Source organism: Vicugna pacos, chromosome 22 (assembly GCF_048564905.1).
Source record: "Vicugna pacos chromosome 22, VicPac4, whole genome shotgun sequence".
NCBI lineage: Eukaryota > Metazoa > Chordata > Mammalia > Artiodactyla > Camelidae > Vicugna > Vicugna pacos.
Window position 1 is genome coordinate 25,361,345 of NC_133008.1, and position 26,315 is coordinate 25,387,659.

General features: G+C 48.9%; 1 protein-coding gene across 1 annotated transcript in view; it reads right to left on the reverse strand.

Moving 5' to 3' along the window:
* The window catches only part of MUC16 (mucin 16, cell surface associated), a 46,924-nt gene that overhangs the window by 17,342 nt on the left and 3,267 nt on the right, over positions 1-26,315 (reverse strand). The window contains exons 4-29 of the mRNA XM_072948208.1: positions 25,634-25,758; positions 25,473-25,540; positions 22,760-22,932; positions 20,748-20,783; positions 20,462-20,527; positions 19,673-19,803; positions 19,510-19,577; positions 17,316-17,488; positions 15,867-15,902; positions 15,557-15,622; positions 13,914-14,038; positions 13,698-13,765; positions 11,322-11,494; positions 10,987-11,022; positions 10,667-10,732; positions 9,049-9,173; positions 8,893-8,960; positions 7,782-7,954; positions 7,114-7,149; positions 6,720-6,779; positions 5,426-5,550; positions 5,267-5,334; positions 4,633-4,805; positions 4,329-4,364; positions 1,655-1,779; positions 1,492-1,559 (exon numbers count right to left, since the gene is read on the reverse strand). Coding sequence (XP_072804309.1) covers positions 1,492-1,559; positions 1,655-1,779; positions 4,329-4,364; positions 4,633-4,805; positions 5,267-5,334; positions 5,426-5,550; positions 6,720-6,779; positions 7,114-7,149; positions 7,782-7,954; positions 8,893-8,960; positions 9,049-9,173; positions 10,667-10,732; positions 10,987-11,022; positions 11,322-11,494; positions 13,698-13,765; positions 13,914-14,038; positions 15,557-15,622; positions 15,867-15,902; positions 17,316-17,488; positions 19,510-19,577; positions 19,673-19,803; positions 20,462-20,527; positions 20,748-20,783; positions 22,760-22,932; positions 25,473-25,540; positions 25,634-25,758 — 2,467 coding nt within the window. The remainder of the gene's footprint in view (positions 1-1,491; positions 1,560-1,654; positions 1,780-4,328; positions 4,365-4,632; positions 4,806-5,266; positions 5,335-5,425; positions 5,551-6,719; positions 6,780-7,113; positions 7,150-7,781; positions 7,955-8,892; positions 8,961-9,048; positions 9,174-10,666; positions 10,733-10,986; positions 11,023-11,321; positions 11,495-13,697; positions 13,766-13,913; positions 14,039-15,556; positions 15,623-15,866; positions 15,903-17,315; positions 17,489-19,509; positions 19,578-19,672; positions 19,804-20,461; positions 20,528-20,747; positions 20,784-22,759; positions 22,933-25,472; positions 25,541-25,633; positions 25,759-26,315) is intronic.

The window sequence follows — 26,315 nt, forward strand, 5'->3', positions numbered from 1 at the left end:
TTAAAAGGTAGGCCATCCATACAGTGGGATGTTATTCAGCCTTAAAAGGAAGGAAACTGGGGTGGGGGGTATAGCTCACGTGGTAGAGTGCATGCTTAGCATGCACGAGATCCTGGGTTCAGTCCCCAGTACCTCCACTGAAAACCAAATAAATAAATAGATCTAATTACCTCCCCTCTGCAAAAAACAAACAAACAAACAAACAAACAAAAAACTGACACACACTACAACGTGGATGAACCTTGATAACATTATGCTGAATGAATTAAGCCAGTCGCAAAAAGACAAATACTGTATAATTTCACCTCTGTAAGGTGCCCCAAGTAGTCAAGTTCACAGTAGTCACACCCAGAAAATAGAATGGTGGTTGCCCGCATCTGGGGGTAGGTGGAAATGGACAGCTGTTGTTCAATGGGTCTGGAGTTTCAGTTTGCAAGGTCTGGAGAGTGGCTGCACAACCGTGTGAATATACTTAACGCTGCCGAACTGTACACTTAAAAACAGTTCAGATGGTAAGTTTCATGTGATGTGTATTTTTACCACAATTGGGAAAAAAAACAGGGGGAGGGTATAGCTCAGTGGTAGAGTGTGTGCTTAGCATGCATAAGGTCCTGGGTTCAATCCCCAGAACCTCCACTAAAAAATAAATAAGCTTAATTACACCTCCGCCAAAATTCAGCAAAAAAAAGAAACAACAAAAACAACTTCTCCCAGACTATGTGGTGTCGACTCTGCTGACTGTCTTGAATCTCTTCTCCCTCCGTCCCTCCCTCTGTCTTGCTCTCTCTCTGCTCCAGCCACACTGGCCTCCTTGCTGTTCATTGAACATGCCAAGCCCATTCCCACCTCAGGATCTTTGCCCACGCGGTTCCCTCTGTCTGGAACAGTATTCATGGCCAAATCCTTCTTCTCAAATTGGGACACAACTCAGATGTCACCTCCACAGAGAGAACCCCCTGTTCCCCTGGGCAAAGCTGCTTTCCTGTCTGTTTCCACTCTGACTGTATCTGACATAACTTTACTTAAATATTTATTCTCCTGCTAGGTATCGGTTTTCTAGACTAGATGTGGGCAGGAGTAGTGCCTGGTACCCGGACTCCTGCCTGCCTCAGGGTCTATGCCATTTGTATGAAAATATGAATGGAAAAGTGCCTCACAAATGCCAACAGGTCACAAATTGACCAGAAGACGGGAGAGTCATTGCTCAGTGGGTACAGAGTTTCTGCTCAGGGTGACGAAAAGTTTTGGAAGTAGATAGTGGTGATGGGTATGTAACATTGTGCATGTAATCAGTGTCACTGAATTATATAGTTAAAAATGGCTAATTTCATGTCTATATTTACTTTATCACAATGTAAGAAATAAATAATGTGATATGAAAAAATGGATGCAGAAAAGGACCCTGTGAGAACAGCCTCCTGCATCTGGGCAGCCCCAGCCAGGAGTCTGTGTCCCTAGGTGGTGGGCTGTGGCAGGTGGCGGTGTTCTCACCTTAGCGAGGTGACTCTGCAGCCTGCATAGCGGGCACCCAGGCTGCTTCTCTGGAACAACGGGCTGAGCTGGAGAGGAAGGAGAGACAGCCAGTGGTGGTCCTAGGTGAGCATCGGCCTATAGGATGGGCTCAACGGGGTGAGAGGGGAAGCAGGCATCTCACCAGGTGCTGCATGAGGGTGTCTGTGATGTTGAACTTGAGGGAGCTGGGGTGGCCCATGTCTGCCGAAAAGCGCAGGTTGTCGATGGTGAAGTTCAGCGTGAATGGCTCCTTACTGACCTCTTCAGCTAAAGATACAGAGAGAACCAAGGCTGAAGGAGGCCCAGTGTCCACCCCAGGGTGGGGTTCCCAAGGGCCCTTTGTCCTCCTCCTGATTAACCTGAGGGCCGCTTGTAAGTGGTGACAGCTCCAGCAGCCAGTAAGGGCAGGCTTAATGACTTGCGGAGGCGTGATGGGCCATTTGCACCCTGATGTAGGCATGGGGAGCTCTGTGAAAACCCTGGTGGCTTTGTTCTTTCCCAGGAGAAAAGGCACTGGTGACCCCAGACATCCACAGTCTCTCCACTTTCCATCTCTGCCTCTCTGCCTCTCTCTCTCTCTGTGCCTCTGTCTCTATGAATATGCACATATATTTATATATAAATATATTAATGAATATATTATATATAAGTATGTAACATATAGAGTTATATAAAAATATGTATGCATATATGCCTCTCTCCTCCCCTCACAGCCAGGTGTGCCAGTCTTCATGCCTTGGCTAAAAAATCCCAACCATCTGGCAACTACAGCCAGCCTTCCTGCATCTCAGTTTACTGATGTGTAAGATAATGATCCCTACTTCAGAGGTTATCATGAAGTGGAAACAAGTTAATTTCTGTAAAATGTTTATGCGCAGTGCTGGGCACAGACTGATCAATAGTTGGGGCTGACCTGTAGAGACCCCAGGAGCAACAGAATAAATGAGCATGTGATGCAGGGGAGACCAGAGGCCCCCTGACTTGACTAGACGAGCATTGCAGGAGCTAAATGATTAAGACAAAACCTGGCAGAGAGGTTTACCTCCCCTCTTCCTGCCCTCCCTTCTGTGCCTGCCTCCTTCCAGGCTTCCTTCTGTTCAGCTTTCTTTCCATCCTTCCATATTTCTTCCCATCCATTTGTCCTTTCTTCCACTCATCTATCCATACATCTGTCCATTTATCCTCCTGTCCTTCCATCCATCCATCCATCATTTCTTCCCTACCTCGCGCCTTCCCTTCCCTCTTCCCATTTGTACCTCCTTTTATGCATCCTTCTGTCCATATTTCCTTCATTCTCTGCTTTCTTTTATCCATTCATCGTTCCTTGTCCCCCACCATCATTTTCTTCCTTCCTTCCGTCCATCATCCATCTTTCCTTCCTTTCATCCCTGTCTCCTTCCTTCCCCGTTTCTACACCTTCCTCCCTTATCCTTTTCCTCTTCTATTCATCTTTTCTGCCTTTCATTGGCTCATCTGTCTTCTCTCTCTCCCTCCTTCCCTTCATCACTTCTTCCTTCCATCCATCCACCTTGCCTTCCTTCCATGCACATTGAATTGGTCCTAGAATGCTCCAGGCACTATCCCAAGGACTGGATAGTGACAGACAAAACACAGAGCTGATTTTAACTTAGTTTTCCTCTTATTTGCTGCTTCTTACTTGGAAAACCAGTTGTTTTGGACCCTGCTGTAGTCGGAAGGAGCGAGGGAGGGTGCTGTGGTGTAAAAGACCAGGGATGGACCCAGGGACAGCTGGAGAGGGTTCAAATAGCACACTCCTAAGGCAAGGGCGACTGATTCTTGAAAATCTACAAGGTTCTCATCTCAGGGTTTACTGGGAATGGCAGGGGAGTCTGGCCCATGAACTAGAACATAATAGGTGTGGAATAAACTAACTGATGTATGAATAGCGTGGAGAGTGAGTTTTGGAGTCACAGGAACTCTGTTATTTGCCGTGTGGCTTGGTAGCCTTTCTGAGTTTCCTCAGCTCTAAAATGGAGCAAAGTCACATGGTTGTAGTGAGAATTAAAGTATAGAGTGTATGTTTTGGAATGAATTGTGTCCCCCCTAGAATTCATATGTTGATGCCCTGGTCCCCAGTACCTCAGAAGGTGACCGTATTTGAAGCGTAAGCCTTTTAAGAGGTAATTAATTTAATGAGGCCACCAAGGTGGACACTAATTTAATATGACTGATGTCCTTATAAGAAGAGGCGATTAGGACACAGGGAGACACAGGAGTGTGTGCACAGAGGGACAAGTATGTGAAGAGGCAGCAGGAGGGCAGCCATCTGCAGGCCAAGGACGGGCCTCAGGGGAAACCAGCCCTGCCGGCACCTTGACCTTGGACTTCCAACCCTCAGGACTGTGAGAAAGTAAAGTTTTGCTGTTTGAGACACCCAGTCTTTGGTATTTCGTTACGGCAGCCCGAGCTGACTAATAGAGCATGTAACTTAGCACAGGATCTGGGAGGCAGGCAGTTTACATCAGTGTTCACCGAAAATCCAGCAACAGGCAGAACACCAATGCTGAGGACCCCTCGGGAACCAGAAACAGAGATGTGCAGGGAAGGATCAGAAAAGAGCACAGGGGCAAGAAGGTTTCAGGAGAACTGAGATAAAAGCCCCGTGAGGGTCAGAACGTGGTGGGAGGACATGACCGTGTCTGCAGCCGCCCCACTCGGGCCTGGAACTCTGCCAGGATCCAGGAGAGAGAGAGAGAAGGGGTGCTTCCCTCACCGAGGAAGGAGGTGACGGAGAACGGCTGCTTTCCCACCCCAGCGTGGGGGCGCGCTTAGGAGAGCGGGGCGGGGGTACTCACTGGGGGTGGCGGCGGCTGCGGGTCCGTAGGTGTAACCTGCAGGGAGAAGGCGAGAGAGGCTGCATCAGAGTTGGGGTGAACATAAAGGAGTAGGTGAGGGAGGCTGTGAGGACCTTGTAGAAGAAGCAAAGAGGAAGAGACAGTAGAGGGATGTTCAGGGACGAGGCAGCTGGGCCACGAGACTGAAAGTGGCTGGACCCAGTTCTGACTTCATCGTAATGAAGGTAAAGCTGACTTTAGAGAAGTGAAGGCAATGACAGCACGAGGCAGGGAGGGAGGCCACAGCTGTAAGACAGTCCCTCACCGTTGACGTAGAGGCTGTCCCCATCCAGGGTGAAGGAGCCCAGCTGGCTGACGCCGTGGGTCTTGTGGCTCAGCTCCCAGTACAGCCGCTCTCTGTCCAGCCCGGGTGCCGTGGGGTCAGAGTGCAAGGTGCAGACCATGTCCACGCCAGTGGCTGCTCCACCCTTTTCACGCCTGGAGAAGAAAGGACATGGGAACATCGGGTACCAAGGACGGGTCCTCCCGGGTGTGGAAAGCAAGAAAGTGAAAGGGGGGAGGCTGAGGGAGATACTGAAGGACTTAGCTCTGAAGCCTGCTTCTCCTAAGTGTCTTTCATCGGAGACAAGCCCCTCACAATTAAGGATGGAAAACATTTAAACAGAATTTGCAGAGAGGAATTTGCCGTGGTTACCCCACTGCTTCTAAGAGGAGAGCCTTCATGTAAAACAAAATATCACACAGATTTCATAAATAAAAACACAATGCCTCATTTCTGAGCCTTGAGCATGTCTCCCCCTGGGCGTGAAGTAGGCATGAAGGAGTCACGGTGGGCCTGGAGCTCAGCACGTCCAGGGGCACGCCTAGCACCTGAGCCCCGCTGGCCAGCGCACGAGTGTCTGCCTGCCACGATGAATCATTCCATCTGGGCTTCTCACCTGAGCGACTCCAGCCTGCAGCCAGCGTCAAGGGGGCCGACACTGGTCTTACTGAGCAAGGCCCTGAGCTGGTGGGGAAAGAGACAGAGGTGAGCAGAAGGGCAGAGGGGATATGCAGGCGGGTATCTGGTGGACCTAACAGCATCAAAGGGCTCTCACTTGCTGCTGTAAGATCCTCTCGGTAGAGCTGAACTTCAGAGAAGCTGGGTGCCCCAGGTCCTCTGTGTAGTACACGTTGGTGATGGTGAAGTTCAGGGTGAAGGACACCAGGTGAAGGTCAGCAGCTGCAGTGGAGGAGGAAGAGAAAGATGTCCAGTTTGGGCCATAGGAATGCTGAGGTTTCCTGGGGCTGTAACCATGGGGACCGGCTGTGGACTAAGTATACCCATGGGCTACCCGAGCTGAAGGAGAGACATTATGGAATTCCTAAGACATTGGGGACCTCCACTCATTCATTCAGTGAGCATTTATTGAGCGCCTAATGTGTGTGAGGTTCTGTGCTGGACTCTGCAGGTCCAAGGATGAGCAGCGCATAGTCTCTCAGTGTGGCCAGGAGAGTGATCAGACCATTATGCTGCTGGGGGGTGGTGGTGTGCAAGTCCAGGATAGGCACGCACCCAGTGACTGAGGTGAGCTTCCTGGAGGAAGCATCATTTTAAGTGTGTCCAAAGTGTAAGAGTTAAGTGAATGGGAACTGGGCAAGTGTTAAGCAGAAGGAACAGCCTGGCTAAAGTCCTGGCAGGAGGACAGAGCAGCTGTGCTCAGTGAAGTGCACTGGCCACGAGGAAGTGCACTATGGTCGTGGGGAAGGGTAGACTGGGGACTTAGAGGGGTCCTCTGAGCCCAGAACACTGAGGCAGTGACTAGCAGTGCAGGGCTTTGGAGGCGATTTGTAGACCAGATGGAGTCATCCAAAGACGGTCCACAAGAGGGGAGTGATATGGACAGAGGTACCCTGTAGGGGACGCTGCAGCTGCTGTGTGGAGGCCTCTAATCCCGTGTAGAAGCTACTGCAGTTGTCCTGTAAAAAACGCTGGTGGCCTGAATATAGACTGGGTGATGGAGACGCAGACAAGGAAGGACTCAGGATACTCAGAAAGAAGAGATGATTCAGTGATGGATGGATGTGGGTGGTGAGTGAAAGGGAGGGTTAAAGTTGGTGCCCGTATCCCTCCTTCGGTGATGAGGAGAAGGAGCAAATCTGGGAGAAGCTGACGACATCAGGGTCAGAGACCAAGATGTTGCGTGACGTCTGGCAGAGGGGTTGCCCAAGGCTCAGGAGCTGCTGTGTGGTGTGGGCTGGACTCGGGAGTTAGATTCTGAGCCAGCTGGCCCCTGAACTGTGGAAATGGACGAGTTCACTCAGAGAAGGTGAGTAAGCAGTGAGGGAAGAAGTGACCTGGTGTAAGTGAAGTTGTAGAAATGGTGTGGGTACCAGGAAGGGCGTTCCTACCTGTGGGCTTGCGGGGTGGAGCCAGAGAGGACATCGGGAAGGGTGTGGTGGTCACAGCAGCTGAGGGAAAAAAACCAAACACCAGAAATGAAATTCAGAGTGGTACACCTGTAAGGAAATGGAGGCAGTGGGGGTGGCTCTGGTTATAAAAATGTACCTCTCTCTGTGCCCCATTTAGCCCGGTGTCAGGGCATCATTCTCGGTTGTGTGTATTGGGTGGGGAGGAGAGGTGACTCCTGCCACCCCCATCGCAGCCCACATTTCCATGCATGTCCTCTGGACCCCTCCCATCCATAGTGGGTGTAACTGGAGGGGACAGTTGGCTGGTTGAGCAGCTCCGATTTTTCAGGGGAAGGGAGGTGGGCACAGACACACAGAAGTCTGAAATACTCACTGTTGGGAGTGGTGGCTGAGGTCTGATGGGTGTAACCTGTAAACAGAGGGAGAGATGGTGGGAAGTAAGAAGTGAGAGCTCTTCAGTGGGGAGGCAGCTGGGCCACCACAGCTATGAGTCATTAGAAGGAAGACTGAGTGCTCACCCAGAAGAGATCAAAGTCCACTGCTGCCCTCCGACTCCAGAGGGACAGAGGACTTGCTCTAAGCGCCCTGGAATGTGAGCCCCTGGTGCAAGTCTGAACTCAGCGCAGAACCCGCTGCAGCAGAGCCCCCCCCCCAAAGCCCCTCACGGCTGGTGTAGACACTGTCACCACAGAAGCTGGGAGAGCATATCCCAGGTGCTTGGGCTGGGGACCTCGTCATCTTGGAGAAGCCAGGAAGGAAGTGCCTGTATCTGGGGCTTTAATGGGTTTTCCCAAGGCTGGAGGTGAGATGGGGCTGGGAGTGAAGGCAGAGGCCCCTGGCTTCTTTCATTCCTTAAGGCTGGGACTCAGATGGAGAGTTAGAGACTTCTGAGGCCCTCACTGCTGGGGGTGGCGGCCTGAGCTACACAGGAAGAGGGAGAAAGGGTGAGGAGGAGGCAGGATAGGTCAAAGGAGAAAAGGATGGGGAGAATGTGTGATCTCTTGAAATGCAAAAATTAAAAAAAAGATGGCAACCCCTTACCATTGACATAGAGACTGTCCTGGTCCAGGGTGTACAGGCCCAGCTGGGTGACACCATGGGTCAGCAGGCTGAGCTCCCAGTACAGCCGCTCCCTGTGCAGCCCGGGGCCTGTGGGCTCAGGGCGATGCGTGCAGACCGCATCCACTCCCGTGGCTGAGCCATTCTTCTCAGGCCTGGGGAGGTTGGGAGAGGGGGGTGAAGTGATGATAAATGAAGCCTCTGGGGGCAGGACAGGAAGGGGCAGAGGACGTGAGAGGACTGGGAGAGCGGTAAGAAGTCAGGCTTAGATTCTCTGAGGCACCGACTTCTAGCCAACCTGGGATCCGTCCTCCTGGGGCCTGGGAAGGGAGGAACATGGGGATGGGGCGTACGCGGGACTGATGATGAGGGAGACCTGCAAGAGTAATAGCTGAAGAAGCCACAAAGCTGAAATCACCTTACTTAGAAGGAAAAGGGAGGGAGGAAGGGAGGGAGGGAAGGAGGGATACGAGGAAGGGAGGGAGAAGGAAGGAAAGAAGGAGGGAGGGAGGGAAGGAAAGGAGAGAAGGAGGGAGGAAGGGAGGAGGGAGGGGAGGGGAGGGAGGGAGAAGGAAGGAAGGAAAGAGACAAAATATCTAGAACTTATAAAAGATCAATAGATTAATAACAAGGTGGACTGGGACTCGAGTCGGCATAGGGTTTGCTCATCATCCACGTCCCAGTCTCCTGCCATCCCACTCTCAGATTAGGCCAAGGAGGAAGAGGAAAAAAAAAAAAAAGTAGGGCAGCCCCAAGATCTTGCATCATCTTTGAGCACCTTAAATGTGGGTTAAGAAATATGCATGACACAAGACTGTCCATTTTTGCTTAAAAAATTTTCCTTGGGACAGTATAATTTTGGAAATTGCAAAGCATTAATTCTAAGGAGATATCCTGCACCTCATTTGGGATCTGAAGGGAGACCGAGCAGAGGCCTAAGGAGACAGAACGCAGGGAGAGGGCTCAGCCAATGTAGCTCCCCAGGTGCCCGGGGCCTGTTACACTGAGTGGGTGGGAAACAGGCAGCGGGTGGAGGGGAGGAACGGACTCTGGGAGGCAGGGGCGTGTGAGCATCCCCTCCTGGGCATCTCACCTGAGTGCAGTCAGTCTGCAGCCAGAATGCAGTGGGCCGATACTGGTGTTTTTGAGCAGAGAACCAAGCTGGGGAGGAAGGAGAGGGAGGTAAACAGGAGGAGAGGGGGCCGTCCGAGGGTGAGGAGGCGTGGGCAGCAGGCATCTGAGGGCTCACAGTGTGCCGCAGGACCTCCTCCGTCATGTTGAACTTGGCAGATCCTGGACGCCCCATGTCTGGCGTGTACTGCAGGTTTGTGATGGTCATATTGAGGGTGAACGGCACCAGGGTAGGGCTCGTGGCTGCAACAGAAGAGGCAGGTAAGAGGACCTGTCCTGGCCCCAGTAGGGCTCTCTGTCCAGTCCCTCCTCGAGCCTCCTGGAGCCCTTACACATATGGGCTCTGATTTTCTCCACTAGGGGGCTCCAAAGGAGCTCCAATGAAGGCTGGGACCATCATGTTAGTCTTACCCAACAGCTCTTAGGATCTAGAACTGGTTCTTCTCCTAGGAGCTCTGACTTGGGGTACCTAATAGGACCCCAAGACTTCCCCATATTGGCCTAGTTATGTGACAAGACTCATGCCTCAGGTTCATGGTTACAATTTTAGTTCATTCATTCACTCATTGAACAAATAAGCACCAGCTATGTGTGAGGCAGCATCATGGCACTGGGCACACAGATTTCTAGTTAGGAAAACAGACTTTCTGGCAGGTATTTTAATAGAAGGAATTTAATATGAAAGAGGAAACCCTGAAAGGATAACACAGAGATTAGCCAAATCAAGAAGCCATAGGGCTGGTGGGACAAAGGGACAAGAGAGTGGCACACTGGAAACAAGAACCAGACAATAAACATGAAAACAAAGAAGTACAATGAAAGTGTGGTAAGTACTGTGGAGGATTTAAAAAAATAACAGCTGAGTCCGATATCGATAGAGGAGTCAGGCAAGGTCTCTATGAGAACTTTGCATTTACTTCAGACTTAAAGGATGAGAAGGAGGCAGCTATGTAAGAAGCCAGAGGGAGTATTTCCAAGCAAAGTAACAGGAATTGAAAACTCCATATAGTTGGAAAGAGCAATGGCCAGGTTGCAGTGAGCAGAGAGGAGCGTCGAAGGAGTTGAGGTCAGAAAGGGCAGCAAGAATGAGGTCATTCAGGGACTTGTGCATCATGATGAAGAATGTGGATTTTATTGTAATAATGGTGGGAAGTGGCGGAGAGATCACCACCATCATCCCTGTCACCATCACATCTTCAGGAGCATCACCACCATCTCCATCATTGTCATCCCCACCACCATCATCATCACCACCATCACCACCACCATCATCATCTTCAGCATCATTATCACCATCCCCACCACTATCATCATCCCCACCACCATCACTGTCACCATCACCATCTTCAGCATCATTATCACCATCCCCACCACCATCATAGTCCTCATCATCACCCCCTACATCATCAACACTCACCATCACCATCATTATCATCACCACTACCACATCATCCTCATTATCACCACCATCATCACCATCACCAGCATCACGACCACCACCGTCATCATCATTTTTATCACAAGAGTATAAGCTCTCTAGAGGCAGCAATTTTCCCTGTTTTTTGTTCCCTGCTGTATCCCTTAGGGCATGGCACAGAGTAGGTGCTCAGTAAGGGCTGTTGGTCGACTCACTACCACTAGATTTACTGTGACTTTCTATCTTTATTTGAGGGAGTAATGTCCGAGATGATTACATTGATCAGGTACTCTCTAATGGGCCGGTGACTGGTGCTCACCTGTGGGGCTGGAGGAGGAGAACGGAGTCCCAGAGGTTCCCAGGTCCCCTGCAGAGGTCCCAGGAGCTGAGGAAAAGCCCTCATGAGTGAAAGCAGAAAGACACTCGCATGACAGAAATGGCCGCAGGAGAGGTTACTGGGCTTGCTGCATGGGGGGCTTGAGCTGGGATTCCCTTTGGATCTGGGGCAGAGGGGTGAGTAAATAAATTGTGCCCTCCCTGGAGCTCCTTCCCCCCGAGGATGTAAACAGGCTGAGGAGGGCTCAGCTCCTCCTCTGCCTGGTGTGTGTTGGGGCTGGGGGTCATCAGCTGAGTACTCACTGCTGGTGCTGAGTGCAGAGATCTGATGGGTAAAACCTGTAGTGAAAGGTGGGAGGATAGTGGGTAAGGGTTAAGGGGGAGGTCGGGGACCACAGAGGGTCAGGGATGCTCTGGTGTAATGGAGGGGGCTTCACCAGAACGGTGAAACAGGGGCGGAGGCTACCAGGCATCAGCATTCCTTTATCAGGAATGAAGGCCATGAGGGTGGGGTCAGTCTAAGAGCAGGAAGAAGCCGTGAGGCCCAGACCTGACCAAAGCACACAGCCAAGCCTCTAAGGGCAAGACAGAGGCTCAAGTCAGAGAGTAGAGGCTCTAACCACATTGCAGCTGCTCACCATTGACATAGAGGCTGTCCTGGTCCAGCATGTAGGGGCCCAGCCGGGTGACGCTGTGGGTCCACTGGCTCAGCTCCCAGTACAGCTGCTCTCTGTCCAGCCCAGAGCCTTCAGGGTCAGGGCGATGCATGCAGATGGCGTCCACTCTGGTGGCTGCCCCGTCCTTTTCAGGCCTGGGTAAGAAACTCCACATGGTTGTTCCAACCATCTCTCTGTTCATCCTTTCCTCCCTCTCTTTACCACCCCTAAGGCAGGAACTTGGGGAGCCCAAGTTAACAAGGAAGCTGCTACCTTCACGGAGACACCCTCCATAAACAAAGAGCTAGGACACCGTGGGTCTCCAAGCCTTTGCATGCTTGGGAGAGAATCCGCTGAAAGCACTGGGTGTGTGATGTGTGGCAGACACAGAGAAGGTACCACTGATGGGGGCAAGCAGTCCGAGAGAATGCCAGATGTAGCCATGACAGCCAAGTCATGTCACAGGTCCTGATGGACACACCTGGGTGCCAGGGTCATGCTGTAGTGGGTGGCAGTGGCCCCAGGACAAGTGACCAAGGCATGGCCAGTGACACTTTGGTTTTCAAATGGTGGGATCAGATAGCTGCGTTCACCCTCTCTAGGTCTTATGTACCAGCAGAGGTTGGATATTTCTAAAGAGACTCAGGGAGTAAATGGCTGGAGAGAGATGCCTTTTTGGTGAGTCTGTCTGAAAGCATCACTTGTCCAACAGAGGGCCTCTGTGTCTCTGCACCCTCTCCAGCCATAGAACACTGACCCACCTACCCTGTCAATAGGCTATTGAGGGAGGGAGAGAAGGGGGCTCTCGTGCCCCAGGGCCATGGATGGACTCCAATAATAACAACTGCCACTTATTATATCCTGAGTATGCAGCAGGCCCAGAATTTTATATTCATGATCTCATTTAATCTTCAAAGCATCTCTATGAGCTCGATTGCTCAGTTCCCACAATTATTATGCCCATTATACTATATGTTATATATAACACAATTATATATAAATGTATATTAACACAGAGCATTAATCTATAATGCTTATAGATTATATGTATTTATATAATATAGTTTACTATTATATTATGTATTACATATAAAATTGTATTATATATCTGTCATTCCTACACTAGATAATACATGTTTAATATTATACCTATATACATTATATATTATACCTATATGTAATTATTATACCTGTATTATATATAGTATATAATAGCATATAATATGTATTATACATATAATTATAATTATGTATAATATGTATTATGCCATATTATAAGTATACCATGTATATGGTGTACTTATATATTGTATAGCTTTATATAATTATATATCTATACCTAATATACATATAATATATATCTATATATACAATTTTATATGTTATATCCATATCATAAATATAGAATATAGAAATGTAGCTCTATATATAACTTGCATATCTGAAATATAATATATATTAGGTATAGGTATAATAGGTATATATTATAATGATACCTATATTTTATTTATGAGTACATATTGTGTATGTACAATATATTACATATAGATGTAATATATTGTAACACACAAGGAAACAGGGCACGGAAAGATTCAGGCACTTGCCCAGAATAAATGGCATAGCTGGGATTTGAACTCAGGTCTGTGTGACCTCACCAAGGCTCTTAGCCACTAGGCCCTTCTGCCTCCTCTTCCCTCAGGAAGAAAGGGAGCTGGAGATAAATGGCTGTGATGAAGTGTGAATCCAGCGAGGACCAGACCTAGAGATTCTGTGAGAGAGGCGTGGCAGGTGAGAACGCCAGGGGTGAAACGGCTGCACGTCTAGGTGCCCTTTCTAGCACCTGAGGGATGGCGCCTTCCCAGCCCCCAGCCAGCCCAGGGCAGCCCCGCCCCCTTTAGCTGAGCAGCACGCTTTCTCTCTGTATCTCTTGCTGCTTTACCCTCTCAGATTCTCTGGCAAGTTCCTTCAGAGAGGTTGTCAGATTGGTATTTTCCACGCCCTGCCAGGACAGAATGGGGGCAAAGGAGGCAGCGCTGCTTAAGGACTAGGAGTTTGGATCTAGAACCCGAAATGCTGAGCTTGCTCTGTGCGACCTGCCCGAGCCGCTTAATCCCGCTGAGCCTCCACTTCACCTTCTGTTCCTGCTTCGTGAGGCTGCTGAGAGGCCTGATGAAGTGAAGTATAAAGTCACAGCACTGTGCCTTGGGTCTTAGCACTTGTTAGTTGTTGGTATTATTATTATTATTGTTGATGCTTAGTTTCTGTGAACAGTAGATGTTCTAAGTATGGGCAAAATTAGGGAGCCCATAACTTAGGGTCCCGTGCACTCGTTGGCTGTGTTCTTGGGGAGGGTCTTACCTGAGCGAGGCTAGTCCGCAGCCTGAGTAGAGGAATCCCAGACTGCTGTTCTTGAACGCAGGTTTGAGCTATCGGAAAGGAGGAGGAAGTTGAGAAGGTACTACTGAGGGAAGTCAGCAAGAGCGGTGGGGCAGAAGTGTCGCAGGCTAGGGCATAGGTGGGGTGGGCGGGGCTGTGGAAGTGGGCGGGGCTGGTGTTGGTGGGCGGGGCTCTCACCAGCTCCTGCAGGATCCTCTCCGTGGCGTTAAATTTCCAGGAGCCTGGGAGCTGCATGTCCTCCTCGTAGTGCAGGTTGGTGATGGTGAAGTTGACAGTGAAAGGCACCAGGAAAGGGACTGCTGCTGCAGCAGGGGAAGGAAAAAGGAGGCCACTTGAGTCAGACCCAGGCTGAGCGCTAAGACAACTTCTGGGGACAGAGATGGAGGGCCCAGACCTGAGGAAGCAGGGATCCACGGCAGACAGGTAGGCCACTTTAGGACCAAAGATAGAAGGCTAAATAAAGAGCAAAGCAAGATGCTGTTAAATGCAGTAGCATGAACATCCACTAGGATGGCTATAATTTTTTTTTTAAGGAAAATAAGCGTAGGCGAGGATATGGAGAATTTGGACCCTCATGCGTTGCTGGTGGAGCTGCTATGGGAAACAATTTGGTGGTTCCCCAAAATGTTAAACCTGGGATTACCATACGATCCAGCAATTTCACTCCTAGGTACACACCCTCAAATAACTGAAAAAGAGAGACTTGGATACTTGAAAACATGTTCATAGCAGCAGCATTCACAATAGCCAAAAAGTGGGAAAAACCTAAGTGTCCATCAACAGATGAATGGATAAAGAAAATGTGGCATATACAATGGAATAGTATTCAGCCATTAAAAGAAATGAACTTCTGATACTTCTACAGCATGAATGAGCCTTGAAAACACTGTGCTACATGAAATACCAAACACAAAGGGACAAATATTGTGTGATTGCCCTCACATAAGGTACCTAGAATGGATGAATTTATAGAGACAGAAAGGAGAATCGATGTTATAACTGCACATTCAACTTTAGTCTTTCTCAACACTGTAAACTTGGTGAGGGGAGGGACTACACCTGACGTAAAATCTTATCCCCTCTGCCCAGCACAGAACACATACCCAAAAATTATTTGTCAGACTGAATTCCTGGGGGCCCCCTGTGCTAGGTGTTCTTTACACATTTTCATTTAACCTTCACAATGACTTGATGAAGAAACAGAGGCATCAAGAGGGTAAGTAAATTGGTCAGCAGAGCTAGACAGATGAGGAAGTCACATCTTCTGCTCCTGAGGAATTCAGAGCAGAGCAGGGGCAGTCATGTAAACGTTAAGTTCAATCCCCTCTTTCTTCCTCAAAAGTGTCCAGCATGAAAAAAAAAACTGTATAGCCATCCTGAGGTTAAGGTGTGAAAAAGGTCAGAAATCTGAGCTGGGTGACTGTACCCTCTGCAAGTCTCATCTGTGGAGCACCGTGTTCTGACCTTTGTGCTGGACCCTTCACGCAGAATATCTGATAATCCTGAGCGGTAAGTATTACCATTTCCATCTTCCAGATGGGGAAACCGAGGCTCAGAGAAAGTAAAATTTGCCCACATCCCACAGACAAAGAAATGGCACAGCTACAGTGTCTCTTTAGCTCAGAAATAGATGTCTGTTTGTATGTCTGATCTCCAGGAACAGCTCCAAGAAGAACAGACAAGCACCTGATGTGTCAAAGTTTAGAAAGTAAGAGAGAGTAGATGGCACAGGCTGAGGCCGGGTGGCTATCAGGGACCGGACCACGAGACCATGCAGGGTTGAAGTTTCCTCCCACAGGCCCCAGAGAGCAGACTCCTACCTGTGGAGCTGAGGATGAGGGCCAGAGATGAGGAAGGTTCTGGAGAGAATGTAGAAGTCACTGGAGCTGAAAAAAAAAAAAAGAATGTGGGGAAAATGATTTGAGTCCCATCTGGAAGGAATGTGGGCAGAAGCTGTTCCCTGGAATTTGGGCTTCTGTCCTGACTCAAAACAAAAACCTGAGTTAGGGCTGCTCTGAGGCTGCGGCTGGGCATTTAGGGAGGGGGCGTGGGTAGCTTCTCTCCTGAAGGATGTGCTCTGGGGAGTAAGGGTCCAGTGGGCACTGACATTGCACACTTTAGAATACTCACTGCTGGTGGTAGGGGGCCGGGACTGACGGTGGTAGCCTGCAGAAAGGGAGAACACAGCACAGAAGGACTGTTAACGACCGGTCAGAGATAAGAAACAGCTGGATGGCGGACCTAGAAATGAAATTCATGAACAAACTTTCTGAGAGCCACATAAACAATAATGGCTACGTTTTATTCCCAATTTTATTCTTTGTGTGCCTTGGCCTTTGAAAAGAATAATCAACATCATCGCCATTATTACTGCCAAAATCAGAGTACAAGAATAATGTTCGTGAGACTGTCTCTATTTTATAAATAAGTTCATTTATATCCTTCAAAAAAATTTTTTTTTAGATTCTACACATGAGTGGTATCATACAGTATTGTTCCTTCTCTTCCTGGCTTACTTCACTTAGTGTGATGATTTCTCTAGGTCCATCCTTATGGTCACTGGGGCGGGGGGTGAGGAGGGGTAAACTGGGAGTTCGGGATTTGTAGACACATACTACTATACATAAAGTAAATAAACAACAAAGTCCCACTGTATAGCACAGGGAGCCATATTCAATTTCTTACAATAACACATAATGGAAAAGAATCTGAAAAGAAAAAATATATATGTATGTATATGTAAAAAAAATGTGGCATTGCTATCTGGATGGTTTTCCCTGATGAATTGTCTATTTGATTCATAAATTGATCTCATCATTTAAAATAAAAAATTAACAAATAAAATCTCAAAACAAACAAAAAGAATTAGCCACTGTGACAGTGATTATTCTCAGTCTTAGCCTCGTGGTTGGGGCAGAGTGGCCGATGGTGTTGTGTGAACAGTTCTTATTCACGGGGTATTTGCTCCGTGTGGTGGTGTTCCGTGAAGTCAGTGTAGTTCCAGCTGGCCTGTGGAAACTTAGAAAATTGTTTCAAGTTGTCCTAATGGAGGGAGTGACGTGGAGCGAGGGCTGAACCGGACACCTGCTGTCCGGTGGGACGGGTGAACCGCAGAGTCCAGCATCACCTGCTTCCTTCCCTGGAATCCGCATATGTCAGCTGGGCTTCTGTGGGAAGCGGTGGAGTTCAGGAGGAGGGAACATTTCCTTCCAGGAAGTGAAAAGGGAAAGGAAGTCAGCCTCCCCTGGTGTGTCAAGCACTCAAAAATGAGCCCTCGAGGTAATGCTAGGTTTGTACGAGGATGATGAAGTTCTCAAACTCAGCATTTGTGACACTTTGGTCTAGAGAATTCTTCATGGGGGGTGGGGTGGGGTGAGGTGCTGCCTCGTGCATTGTGGGATGTTTAGTAGCACTCTGGCTTCTCCCCACAAGATGTCACTAGCACCCCTCCAGTCATGACTTGAAAATGTCCCGACACTGCCAGATGTCCCCTGGGGTGCAGAATCTTCCCAGTTGAGAACTGCTGGTACAGACAGACTCGGGGCTGGAGGAGACCCCAGCTGCAGCACAGACACTCACCGTTGACATAGAGAGTGTTACTGTCCAGGGTGTAGGTGCCCAGCCGGGCGACGCCATGAGTCAGCTGACTCAGCTCCTGGTACAACTTTTCTCGGTCCAGGCCAGGACGCGAGGGGTCAGGATGGTAGGTGCAGATGGCGTCCACTCCAGTTGCTGCCCCATCCTTCTCAGTCCTAGGGTGGCAGGGACAGGGAATGGGGCACTCAGCGATGTAAGAGAGTTATATACTTTGTTCAGATTGACTTATCCCCTCCTACCTTGGTTTATGACATTTCTCTTTACTGGGTCTTGTCTGATTTCTCAGCCATGCTCTTTTCTGGCCCTCTTCCTCTAGGTACCTTCCTACTCCTTAAAGTGATTGATCTTCAAGGCTTCATCCTCCTCCAGCTTCTCTCCCCCCCACCTTATTCTTGGATCATTCATTTCATACTCATCTTTTTCAGCTACCAGCTTAATTAGCATGAGATTTATTGGCACTCTCTGAGCTCTGTGCCATGGAAGCAGCAGCCTCAAGGATGTCATCCAGACCCATGAGATCCCATACGTCCCAACTTAACCTTATTGTCTTCCCCACTAAAAGCGCAGAGCCTGGTCCTCCTCCCATTTTTCCATATTAGTACCAGAGCCAGAGATATAGGAGGCTTTCTGGACCACCCCCCATCCTTTGTCTCCCCATCCAAGCAATATCCAGGTCCAGTCCGACATCTCACTGGTCTCCCCCCAGCTCCTGCCCCATCATCACAGCAAAATGTTCCATCCCCCTCCCTACCAGTGTTCTGTTGAAAATAAACTACACCATGTCAGGGCTCTGCTCACAACAGCTCCACAGATTCCCCCAGCTCTGAATAAGTTTAACTAATATTTATACACCACCTACTGGCTGATAATATTTATGGAACACCTACTGGGTGATCTGCTTTGACATCTGCTGTCTCTTTTATCTTTTCAGTAACTCTATGAGGTAAATGCTGATACGATTCCCACTTTATGGTTGGGAAGACAGAGTCACACAGATGTTAAAGAACTTCCCACACATCCCACAGCTGGTGACAGAGACAGGATGTGACTTCATGTATTTGGACCCAGAGACCATCGATGCTTGACCTTCTGCTGTGCAAAATGCTGTGAAAACTCTTTAGCATGACTTTGACTCCAGCTCCAACCTGAACTCTTGATGGTATTTACTACTCCTCACTCATTCCGCAGCTCATCCCTCACTCATGCAGCTGCGCTCCCGGCCATCCACTCAGCCAGCCTCCTTCCCTTTCTTTCCCTCCCTCCCTCCGTTCCTCTCCCCCCTCATTCATTCAATTGCTGTTTGCCCCATACTCTATTCTCCAATTTCACAGAGCTTTCCTCGTGTACCATGGTATTTCTCACATCTGTCCCATTACTTAAAACATGCCAGCCCTGGAAATATCTTTGCCAATGTTTCTTCTGGCTAATGCACACTCACCTGTGAAAACTTGGCTCTGTGGGGAGGGCATAGCTCTGTGGTAAAGTGCACGCTTAGCATGCATGAGGTCCTGGGTTCAATCCTCAGTACCTCCATTAAAATAGACAGACAGACAGACAGACAGACAGAAAGACCTACCCTCCCCCCTCAAAAATGAGTCAATGCAAAGAGTCAAAAATACAGAAAGGAATAAAGAATAATTTAAGTATTTTCAAAAACTTGATTCAGGCATTGCCTTCTCCAAATAACCTCCACTCAGCTCCCCGAGATAGAGAATCAAAGTCCATTTTCTGGGCTCCCATTGCCCCGTGCAGTGCTGTGTATCATTGTACTAACCCCATTCAGATTATGGTTTTAAGTCTACAGGCTGCTGTCCTTTCTGCACTGTGGGCACCTTGGGGGAAGGGCCCATGACTGATTCTGTCAGTGCCTGTCACACCTGTCACAGGGCAAGTCCTGAGGTACCTCATTTCACGTCTGCTTAATAAGTCAGTGCCACCCTTTCAGACTGGTGAGTGTGAATGCTCCGTGGTTCTGCTTATCCAAATTATTTAAGACCTCTTTCAGGAAGCCCTCTCTGACCACTCAACCAGGGTGGATGCCTTCTGCATCTGAATTCCTGGAAGGCCCCAGTCATTTATGATCGTCACCTTCTAGTTGTCATGTTCAGGTCCTCACCTCCAGAAGAGTTTGCTTGTGACAGTGCCCCCTTTGTGTCGTAGGGGAGGGAAGTCTCACCTGAGTCGGGTCAGCCTGCAGCCAGTGTACAGTGGGCTGACGCTGGTGTTCCTGAACACAGGACCAAGCTGGGGAGAAGCGAGAGGGCGGTGAGCAGGAGGGGCTGAGGGACAGGGTGGGGCGAGGACCAGGCCGGCCGGAGTCGGCATGGATGGGCTCCTACCAGGTGATTCAGGGTCTTCTCCGTGGAGTTGAACTTTGCAGAAACTCGGTGCCCCATGTCAGGGGTAAAGAGCAGGTTGGTGATGGTGAAATTAAGGGTGAACAGCACCAGGGCTGGGCCCATGTCTGCAACTGGAGGGAGAGAGAAAGAGGAGACCCTTCACAGTCAGGCCTGAGCTGTTTCGGGGGGAAGGGACTAGTGCCATCTCTCTGCCCATAGTGTCCAGTAGGTGAAGACTGAGACAGCCCATCAGGATACCCTCCCTCCTCCGCCAGAGGAGGAGATGGGACCTCCGTGTTAGACGTGTGACATCAGCTTGAAAGGGAACCTCAACCCTCTTATCCCAGAGTGTCCACAGGCAAACATGTCATGGACATCTTTATGGAAACAGGAGGGACCAAGACCCTTAGTGCTCAGGCCTTAGAATACAAGTACTTGAGCAATCAAGAAATGCAAAATAGCAGTATTTCCGGGAAGGAAATGTTCAGATAGACAGACTGGAGGTTAGCTGTGGGGAAATGCTATCTTATAGGGGGTGGTCTGAGCAAGGACGTGCTGAGATGAGATCTGGAGGACAAGGAGGAACCAAGGACAGTAAGTCCATGAGGATGGGAGGATGTCTGAACCCCGGAGGAACAGAAATGAGGCTGGTCTGGCCAGAGATTAGGGAGCAAGGTAGACAGGGGTCAGGCTGAGGCTGTGTGCACATCAGGGTCCAGACCATGCAGGAGCTCATCAGCTACTGAACGGGAGGTGAAGTCTCATGAGACCCAGAGATTCGATTCCTACCTGTAGAGCTGGGGACGGGGGTCAGAGATGCTGGGGGTTCTGGAGAGAGTGTGGTGGTCACTGGAGCTGAAAGAATCAAATGGTTAAGTCCTATCATGAAGCAATGAGAGGCTAGAGCTGTTGATGGAAATTTGCATCTCTAGCTTGGCTTAACCTGAGATTTTCCTGATCTGGGGCGGTCATGGGGCTGAGCATCTGGGGGATGGGGCACACTTTCCTCCCAAGGAGCAGGCTTAGGGAGGATGGGTCCCAGGTCCATGGGGACACCCAAGCCCTCGTTACTCACTGCGAGTGGTGGGAATCCAGGACCGATGGTTATATCCTGCCGAGAGAGAGGCAGAAGGAAAGAGCAAGATGATGGGGGAAGGTGAAGAAAGGGGTGAGGAGTTAAAGCTCACAGACCTTCCTGGGAGCTTTCTCTGGGATTCAGCAACAAATAATGATGGCTGCTTTTTATGAGTTAACTGCCTCATACTCTGATGCTTGTGATAAAAATTCATCCTTATTACTATGAACTGCAAAGAAAATAATCAAAACACCCTCATTATTGTGGGGGTTTACTAGGTGCTTGGAATAATAGCAACCTCATCAAATGAATAATAAGGACAGTAATTTTATATGAGTGTTTCCAGCCTCGTTTGCATTTTCTTCATTCATGAAATTTAATTTTGTCGTTGCTCTTTGGGTTTCTCCCACTACCCAGCTCTCCAAAGACAAAGCTTGACCCTTGACAGCATAGTTCTTGCACTTCCGTCATGTTGACTTGAGATAGTGAGGGAGAGCAAGGGCGAGGCTTGCGGGTCAACCAGAGAGTATTTGGAGAATAAGAGGAAATGGGGGAAAAGAGGGCTTGAATAAGTATGGTCCTAGATTATGGACTGGATCCTCTCTGATGCTCTGTGAGTAATGCAGGGAAAAACTAGATTTGTTTTATAATTGATGGTCTGACTGGGCTTATTGAAATGAAACTCCTCTCTGAGATCGGACCAAGTGGAGCCCTGTGATTTACTTGGGTTTTTCAGGTTTTATCTCATTTAACCCTCACACTAATCTTAGGTGACTTTAAAAAAAATTCCAAAATGGACAAAAGTCCAGAGAGGTCATAGCTTGCCCTGGGGCCACACAGTAAGCACAAAGCAGGACTAGTACTTAATTAAAGCAAAAATCTCCCCTATCCTTAATGTCTTCATTTAGAAATTTTCTCACTCTGCTCCTTGGCTATAAACTCCCACTTGTTTTTTGTTGTATTTGGAATTTAGTTTGCTTCTATACTGAAATGTATTCATTCCCCTGTTGCGATAGTTACCGAATAAAACTTTACCACTTAAAAAAAAAAAAAAAGACCTGTAATTCTCCCAAACCCACAGGGGTTAACTACTGCTTTTACCTAATTCCCAAGGAATGTATTTTGTTGAAATACAGAACAGATTTTAATCCAGGTAGGAAGAAAATGTCCAAGGTGATATAGTGGGGACGTAATTACTTAATTAGTTTAAATTGTCCTATTAGAGGCTTCTTAATATGCTTCTCCACCCTGGGATTTGAGGCTTGTTCTAGCTGGGTTAGTCTGCAGTGTAGACTAGTCGTTACGCGGGCTCAGATTTTAGAGTCAATTTAGGGTTTGAGTACCGACTCTTATCACATCTATTAGCTGTCTGATCTTGGGAAAATGAATTTCCCTCCCTGAGCCTTCTTTGCTCCCCTGTAAAATACACATGATGCCTCACAGAGTGTTAGACTGGATAAGACATAAGACACCTAATGCTCTAGATCATAGGAAGCTCTCGGTGAACATTAGCCTTTAGGAAAGGTGGTTATGGTGAGTGTTGTTGCTAAGGAATTTGTTGCTAAAAGCATTACTAACAGCTCTGTTGTTGATTTCTTAGTGGGGTGTCATTCCAGCTGGCCCTCGGAGAGTGAGTGCAGGGCCACCAGCTGCCATGAGGAGGAGAAAGGAGGGGATCAGTCACTGCACTGGGAACCCAGCGCCTCCTGGGGAAGAGTTAACCCCAGTGGCCGCAGTGGCCTTGTTCTCCCCTCTTCCTTCCTTGATGTCCATGTGCTCCCTCTGGGCTTCTGTGAAAAGTCATTGGAATGAAGAAGACTTTGGAGGAAACCTTTATCTCCAGACCTTGCAAGTTCTGTATTAGGTGCTCTAAGGGGAGAGCACTGAGCCCCCATGGAAATTCTAGGTTGGTCCACAACCCTGAAGGGGGGATACAGAGAAACTGCACTGCAAGGAGACCCCATCTGGGGAGGAGGAGGAGGAGATCCCGGCTGCAGCAGAGCCTTACTCACCATTGACGTACAGACTGTCCCTGTCCAGGGTGAAGGGGCCCAGCCTAGTGACACCACGGGTCTGCTGGCTCAGCTCCCAGTACAGCCGTTCTCTGTCCAGCCTGAAGCCTGTGGGATCTGGGCGGTAGGTGCAGACCGCATCCATTCTGGTACTTCCTCCGTCTTCATCAGCCCTGGGCAAGGAGGGACACGGGAGTAGGGACATGAAGAGACACTTGAGAGCTGGATACTCTTGACGACCCCTGCCTTCCATTGCACCTCTTGGTTTTCATGTCAGCCCTTTTCCCTGAGTTTTATCTGCTTTCTTGAACACATCTTTTTCTGCCTCATGTCAGGGTCCAGATCCCCCCACCTCCTTAAATGCAGGACTCTCCAGGGCTACGCCTTAGCTACATTTCTTCTTTTTCTCCTCATTCTTTTCGTTTGGTTCAAGCTCACTGCTTCAACTACTCGCCCTGAGCACACTCCCCATCCACTCATGGAGGTAAATGGCAAGTGTCCACTCCAGGAACGGCTGAGTCCTGCTTGGGCCAGAGGGTTGGGGATGCGGCACTGCCAGGGAGGAAAATCCTGAGAACCTTGGGGACAGGCAGCATGTGGCAGGGAAAAGCAAGAGGATCAGAGACCTTTGAGAATGCGACTGAGTCACCCCCATGGCTGGCTGTGATGCCGTGTGACAGCCATTACGGAGCTGGAAAGGGGAGGGACTTTATTTCAAGTTAGTAGATCCAAGGGCCAAAGTCAACTCTTGGGAAACATGTGTTGGACAGCCAATCAATTGGGAGAAAAACAGAGAAAATGAGTTAAGAAAGAATAAAGAGCAATGTGGTTCAAAAACATCTTTGTCCTGGGGAAGGGCGAGGGTATAGCTCAAGTAGTAGAGCACATGCTTAGCATGCATGAGGTCCTGGGTTCAATCGCCAGTGCCTGCATTTAAAAAGAAAAACGAATAATAGATAAATAGACAGACCTAATGACCTCCCCTTCCAAGAAAAATTTTAAAATAAATAAAAATTTAAAAAAAATCTTTGCCCTGAATTTAAGCTGACCCTACAGTGATTCACTGAAAGTGAGAACTTTGCAGGTAGGAAGAAAGATCCCCTTCCTCCCTCGGGCGGGAATTCTGTGTGCTGCTATCCATGCTGTTCAGAGCATTCCCATTTCATGTCCATAGAGTGTCACGCAGTGGTTCTCAAAGTGTGGCCCAAGGACCCCAAGGACCCCTGGAGTTCCTGAAACATACAGGGTATCCACCAAGTGAAAAATACTTCCACAATAATACTGAGACATTATTTTCACTTTTCACTCTTTCCAGAGTATACAGTGAATTTTTTTCCCCTAGAGGCCACAAGGTAAAATACTGTAAAATACGGAGTGCAGAAGCAGATACCCTCTCTTCTATGAAGCCAGACATTTAAAAAATTTGGAAAAATAGAAACAATGACTCTTTTCTCATTGTGCTTTTTTGGGGGAGGGTAGGAGACATATGGCTATTATTCATAAAAATATGTTACCTATGCTAACCTGTAATGGGTTGATCGTTTTTAGTGTATTAATGAATAAACGTTTATAAAATCTCTCCATTTTAATTTCTAATGCAGTCAGTATGGGCAGATAGAACCCTCAACTTCAAAGGCTCTTTGGAGTTCTGGGTACTTTTTAAGAATGTAAGAAGCTTTTGAGCCCAGAGAACTTAAGCACTGCTGGTATCTGTGGTTAAAAGGAGGGACTGGAGAACCAGAAAACCAGGGTTCAAACTCTGTCTCCTCCCAAGCAAGTTAGCTTGGCCACTCTGAGCCTCAGTGCTCTCATCACCAGGCAGCATAACCATCGTACTGTGAGGATGAAATCAATGGAAAGATGTAAACCGCTTAGATTACTGGGTGGCGTGTGGAGTCGGCAATATTATCCTGATTATTAATTCTCCCGTCTTACAGAGAGATGCGAGCAGGCGTGGTGGTGGCCTCAGCTCATTGGAGGACACTTGATCTACAGCATTCCAGGAATTTCTCCTCATGGAGCAATGCAGGTAGAGGACCCACCTCTCTGGCAGGATGACTTGGGTTGACCAGATGGAGGACCCCATGGAGAGGCCATAGCATCACCAAGTGTAAGGAATGGGTCCTGAGCAAGTTCACTGACCTCAGAGGACGTGGAGGAGATGTAGGCAGAGAGGAGGGGAAAGGCCATTTCTGCAGAGTTCAGGTCCATTTGAGAATTTTAAAATTGCAATATGTCCTACTGGTAATCCATATTTGTTTTGTTTTTCCCTTTGGTTCAGTACTTCTTTTCAGGGAATAAACTGCAGAGCTCTGATGTTCAGAGTTTGTCTCCAACAGGGAAGAGATGAGCTGGGGCAGGGAGAGTGTCAGGGATCCTGGTGACCCAGTCGGCAAACATGTTACACCAGCTGGTACTACCAGATGCCATTAACTGAGTGCTTACAATGGGCCAGGCATTGCAATGAACAATTAACAACCCCAAGAGTAAGGTACTGTTTAATCACACTTTTTCAGATAATGTGATTGAAGAACAGAGAGGTTATGTGACTTGCCCAAGGTTACACAGCTAACAAATGGGAGAGGAGGGGCTCAGACCCAGGCACCTTGGATCCACTGCCTCTTGGCACTGGCCCAATAGCTGGAATGACCAGGGTGTGAGAGAGCAGGAGAGGGAACTGGGGTTTCTGGAGGTGCTTAGGAGGAAGACTCACCTGAGCAAGGCCAGTCGGCAGCCAGCATACAGGGAACCAATGCTGCTGTTTTTGAACAACAGCCTGAGCTGGAAAGAGTAAGAGGGAGATGAGTGGGAGGGACCGACACAGCAGGGTGTGGTGGGGCTGGGGCACGGCGGGCACTGATGGGGGTCCCTCACCAGGTGCTGCAGGTCTCTCTCAGTGGCTCCGAATATCTCAGACTCTGAGTTCCCCATGTCCTCCGTGTAGCGCAGGCTGGTGATGGTGAAGTTGACAGTGAAAGGCATCAAGAAAGGAACTGCAGCTGCAGTGGTGGGGAGAGTAAAATGAGGCCAGTCCTGAGTCAGCCTTGGGCTGAGTGGGAGTGGGAGGCGAGGCGCTGAGGACTCACCTTAACTCCAGTGCCCAGCTGGGGACCTGACCTAGGTGGTCCTACCTGAGACGCCTCGTGCAGCAATTCCTGCTCAGGGCCCTCGCACACAGGTGATCAACCATCCTAGTTTGCCTGGGACTATGTGGATTCCTGGGATGTGGACTTTCAGTTTTAAGAGTGAGATAGTCCTGGGAAAACTCGGATGAATTGGTCTCCCACTCCCATGTCCCCTTGGCTCTTAACCATTTCAGCACACACCAGCACCTGCATCTCTTTGTCTTTGGGGACTTAGGCCCAGGGAGCATCCGTCTAGCAGTGACTGATGGGAGATGAGAGATGGGAGATACCCCGGCTCCCTCACCCCCCAAGATGGGATAACTCCAAAGTGCACGTTCTCTGCATTCCCCTAGGGTTCCCCTAGGAACTGAGTCCCCTCCAGAACTGAGACAGTAAATTACTGTTGTTTAAGCAACCCAGTTTGCTGTACG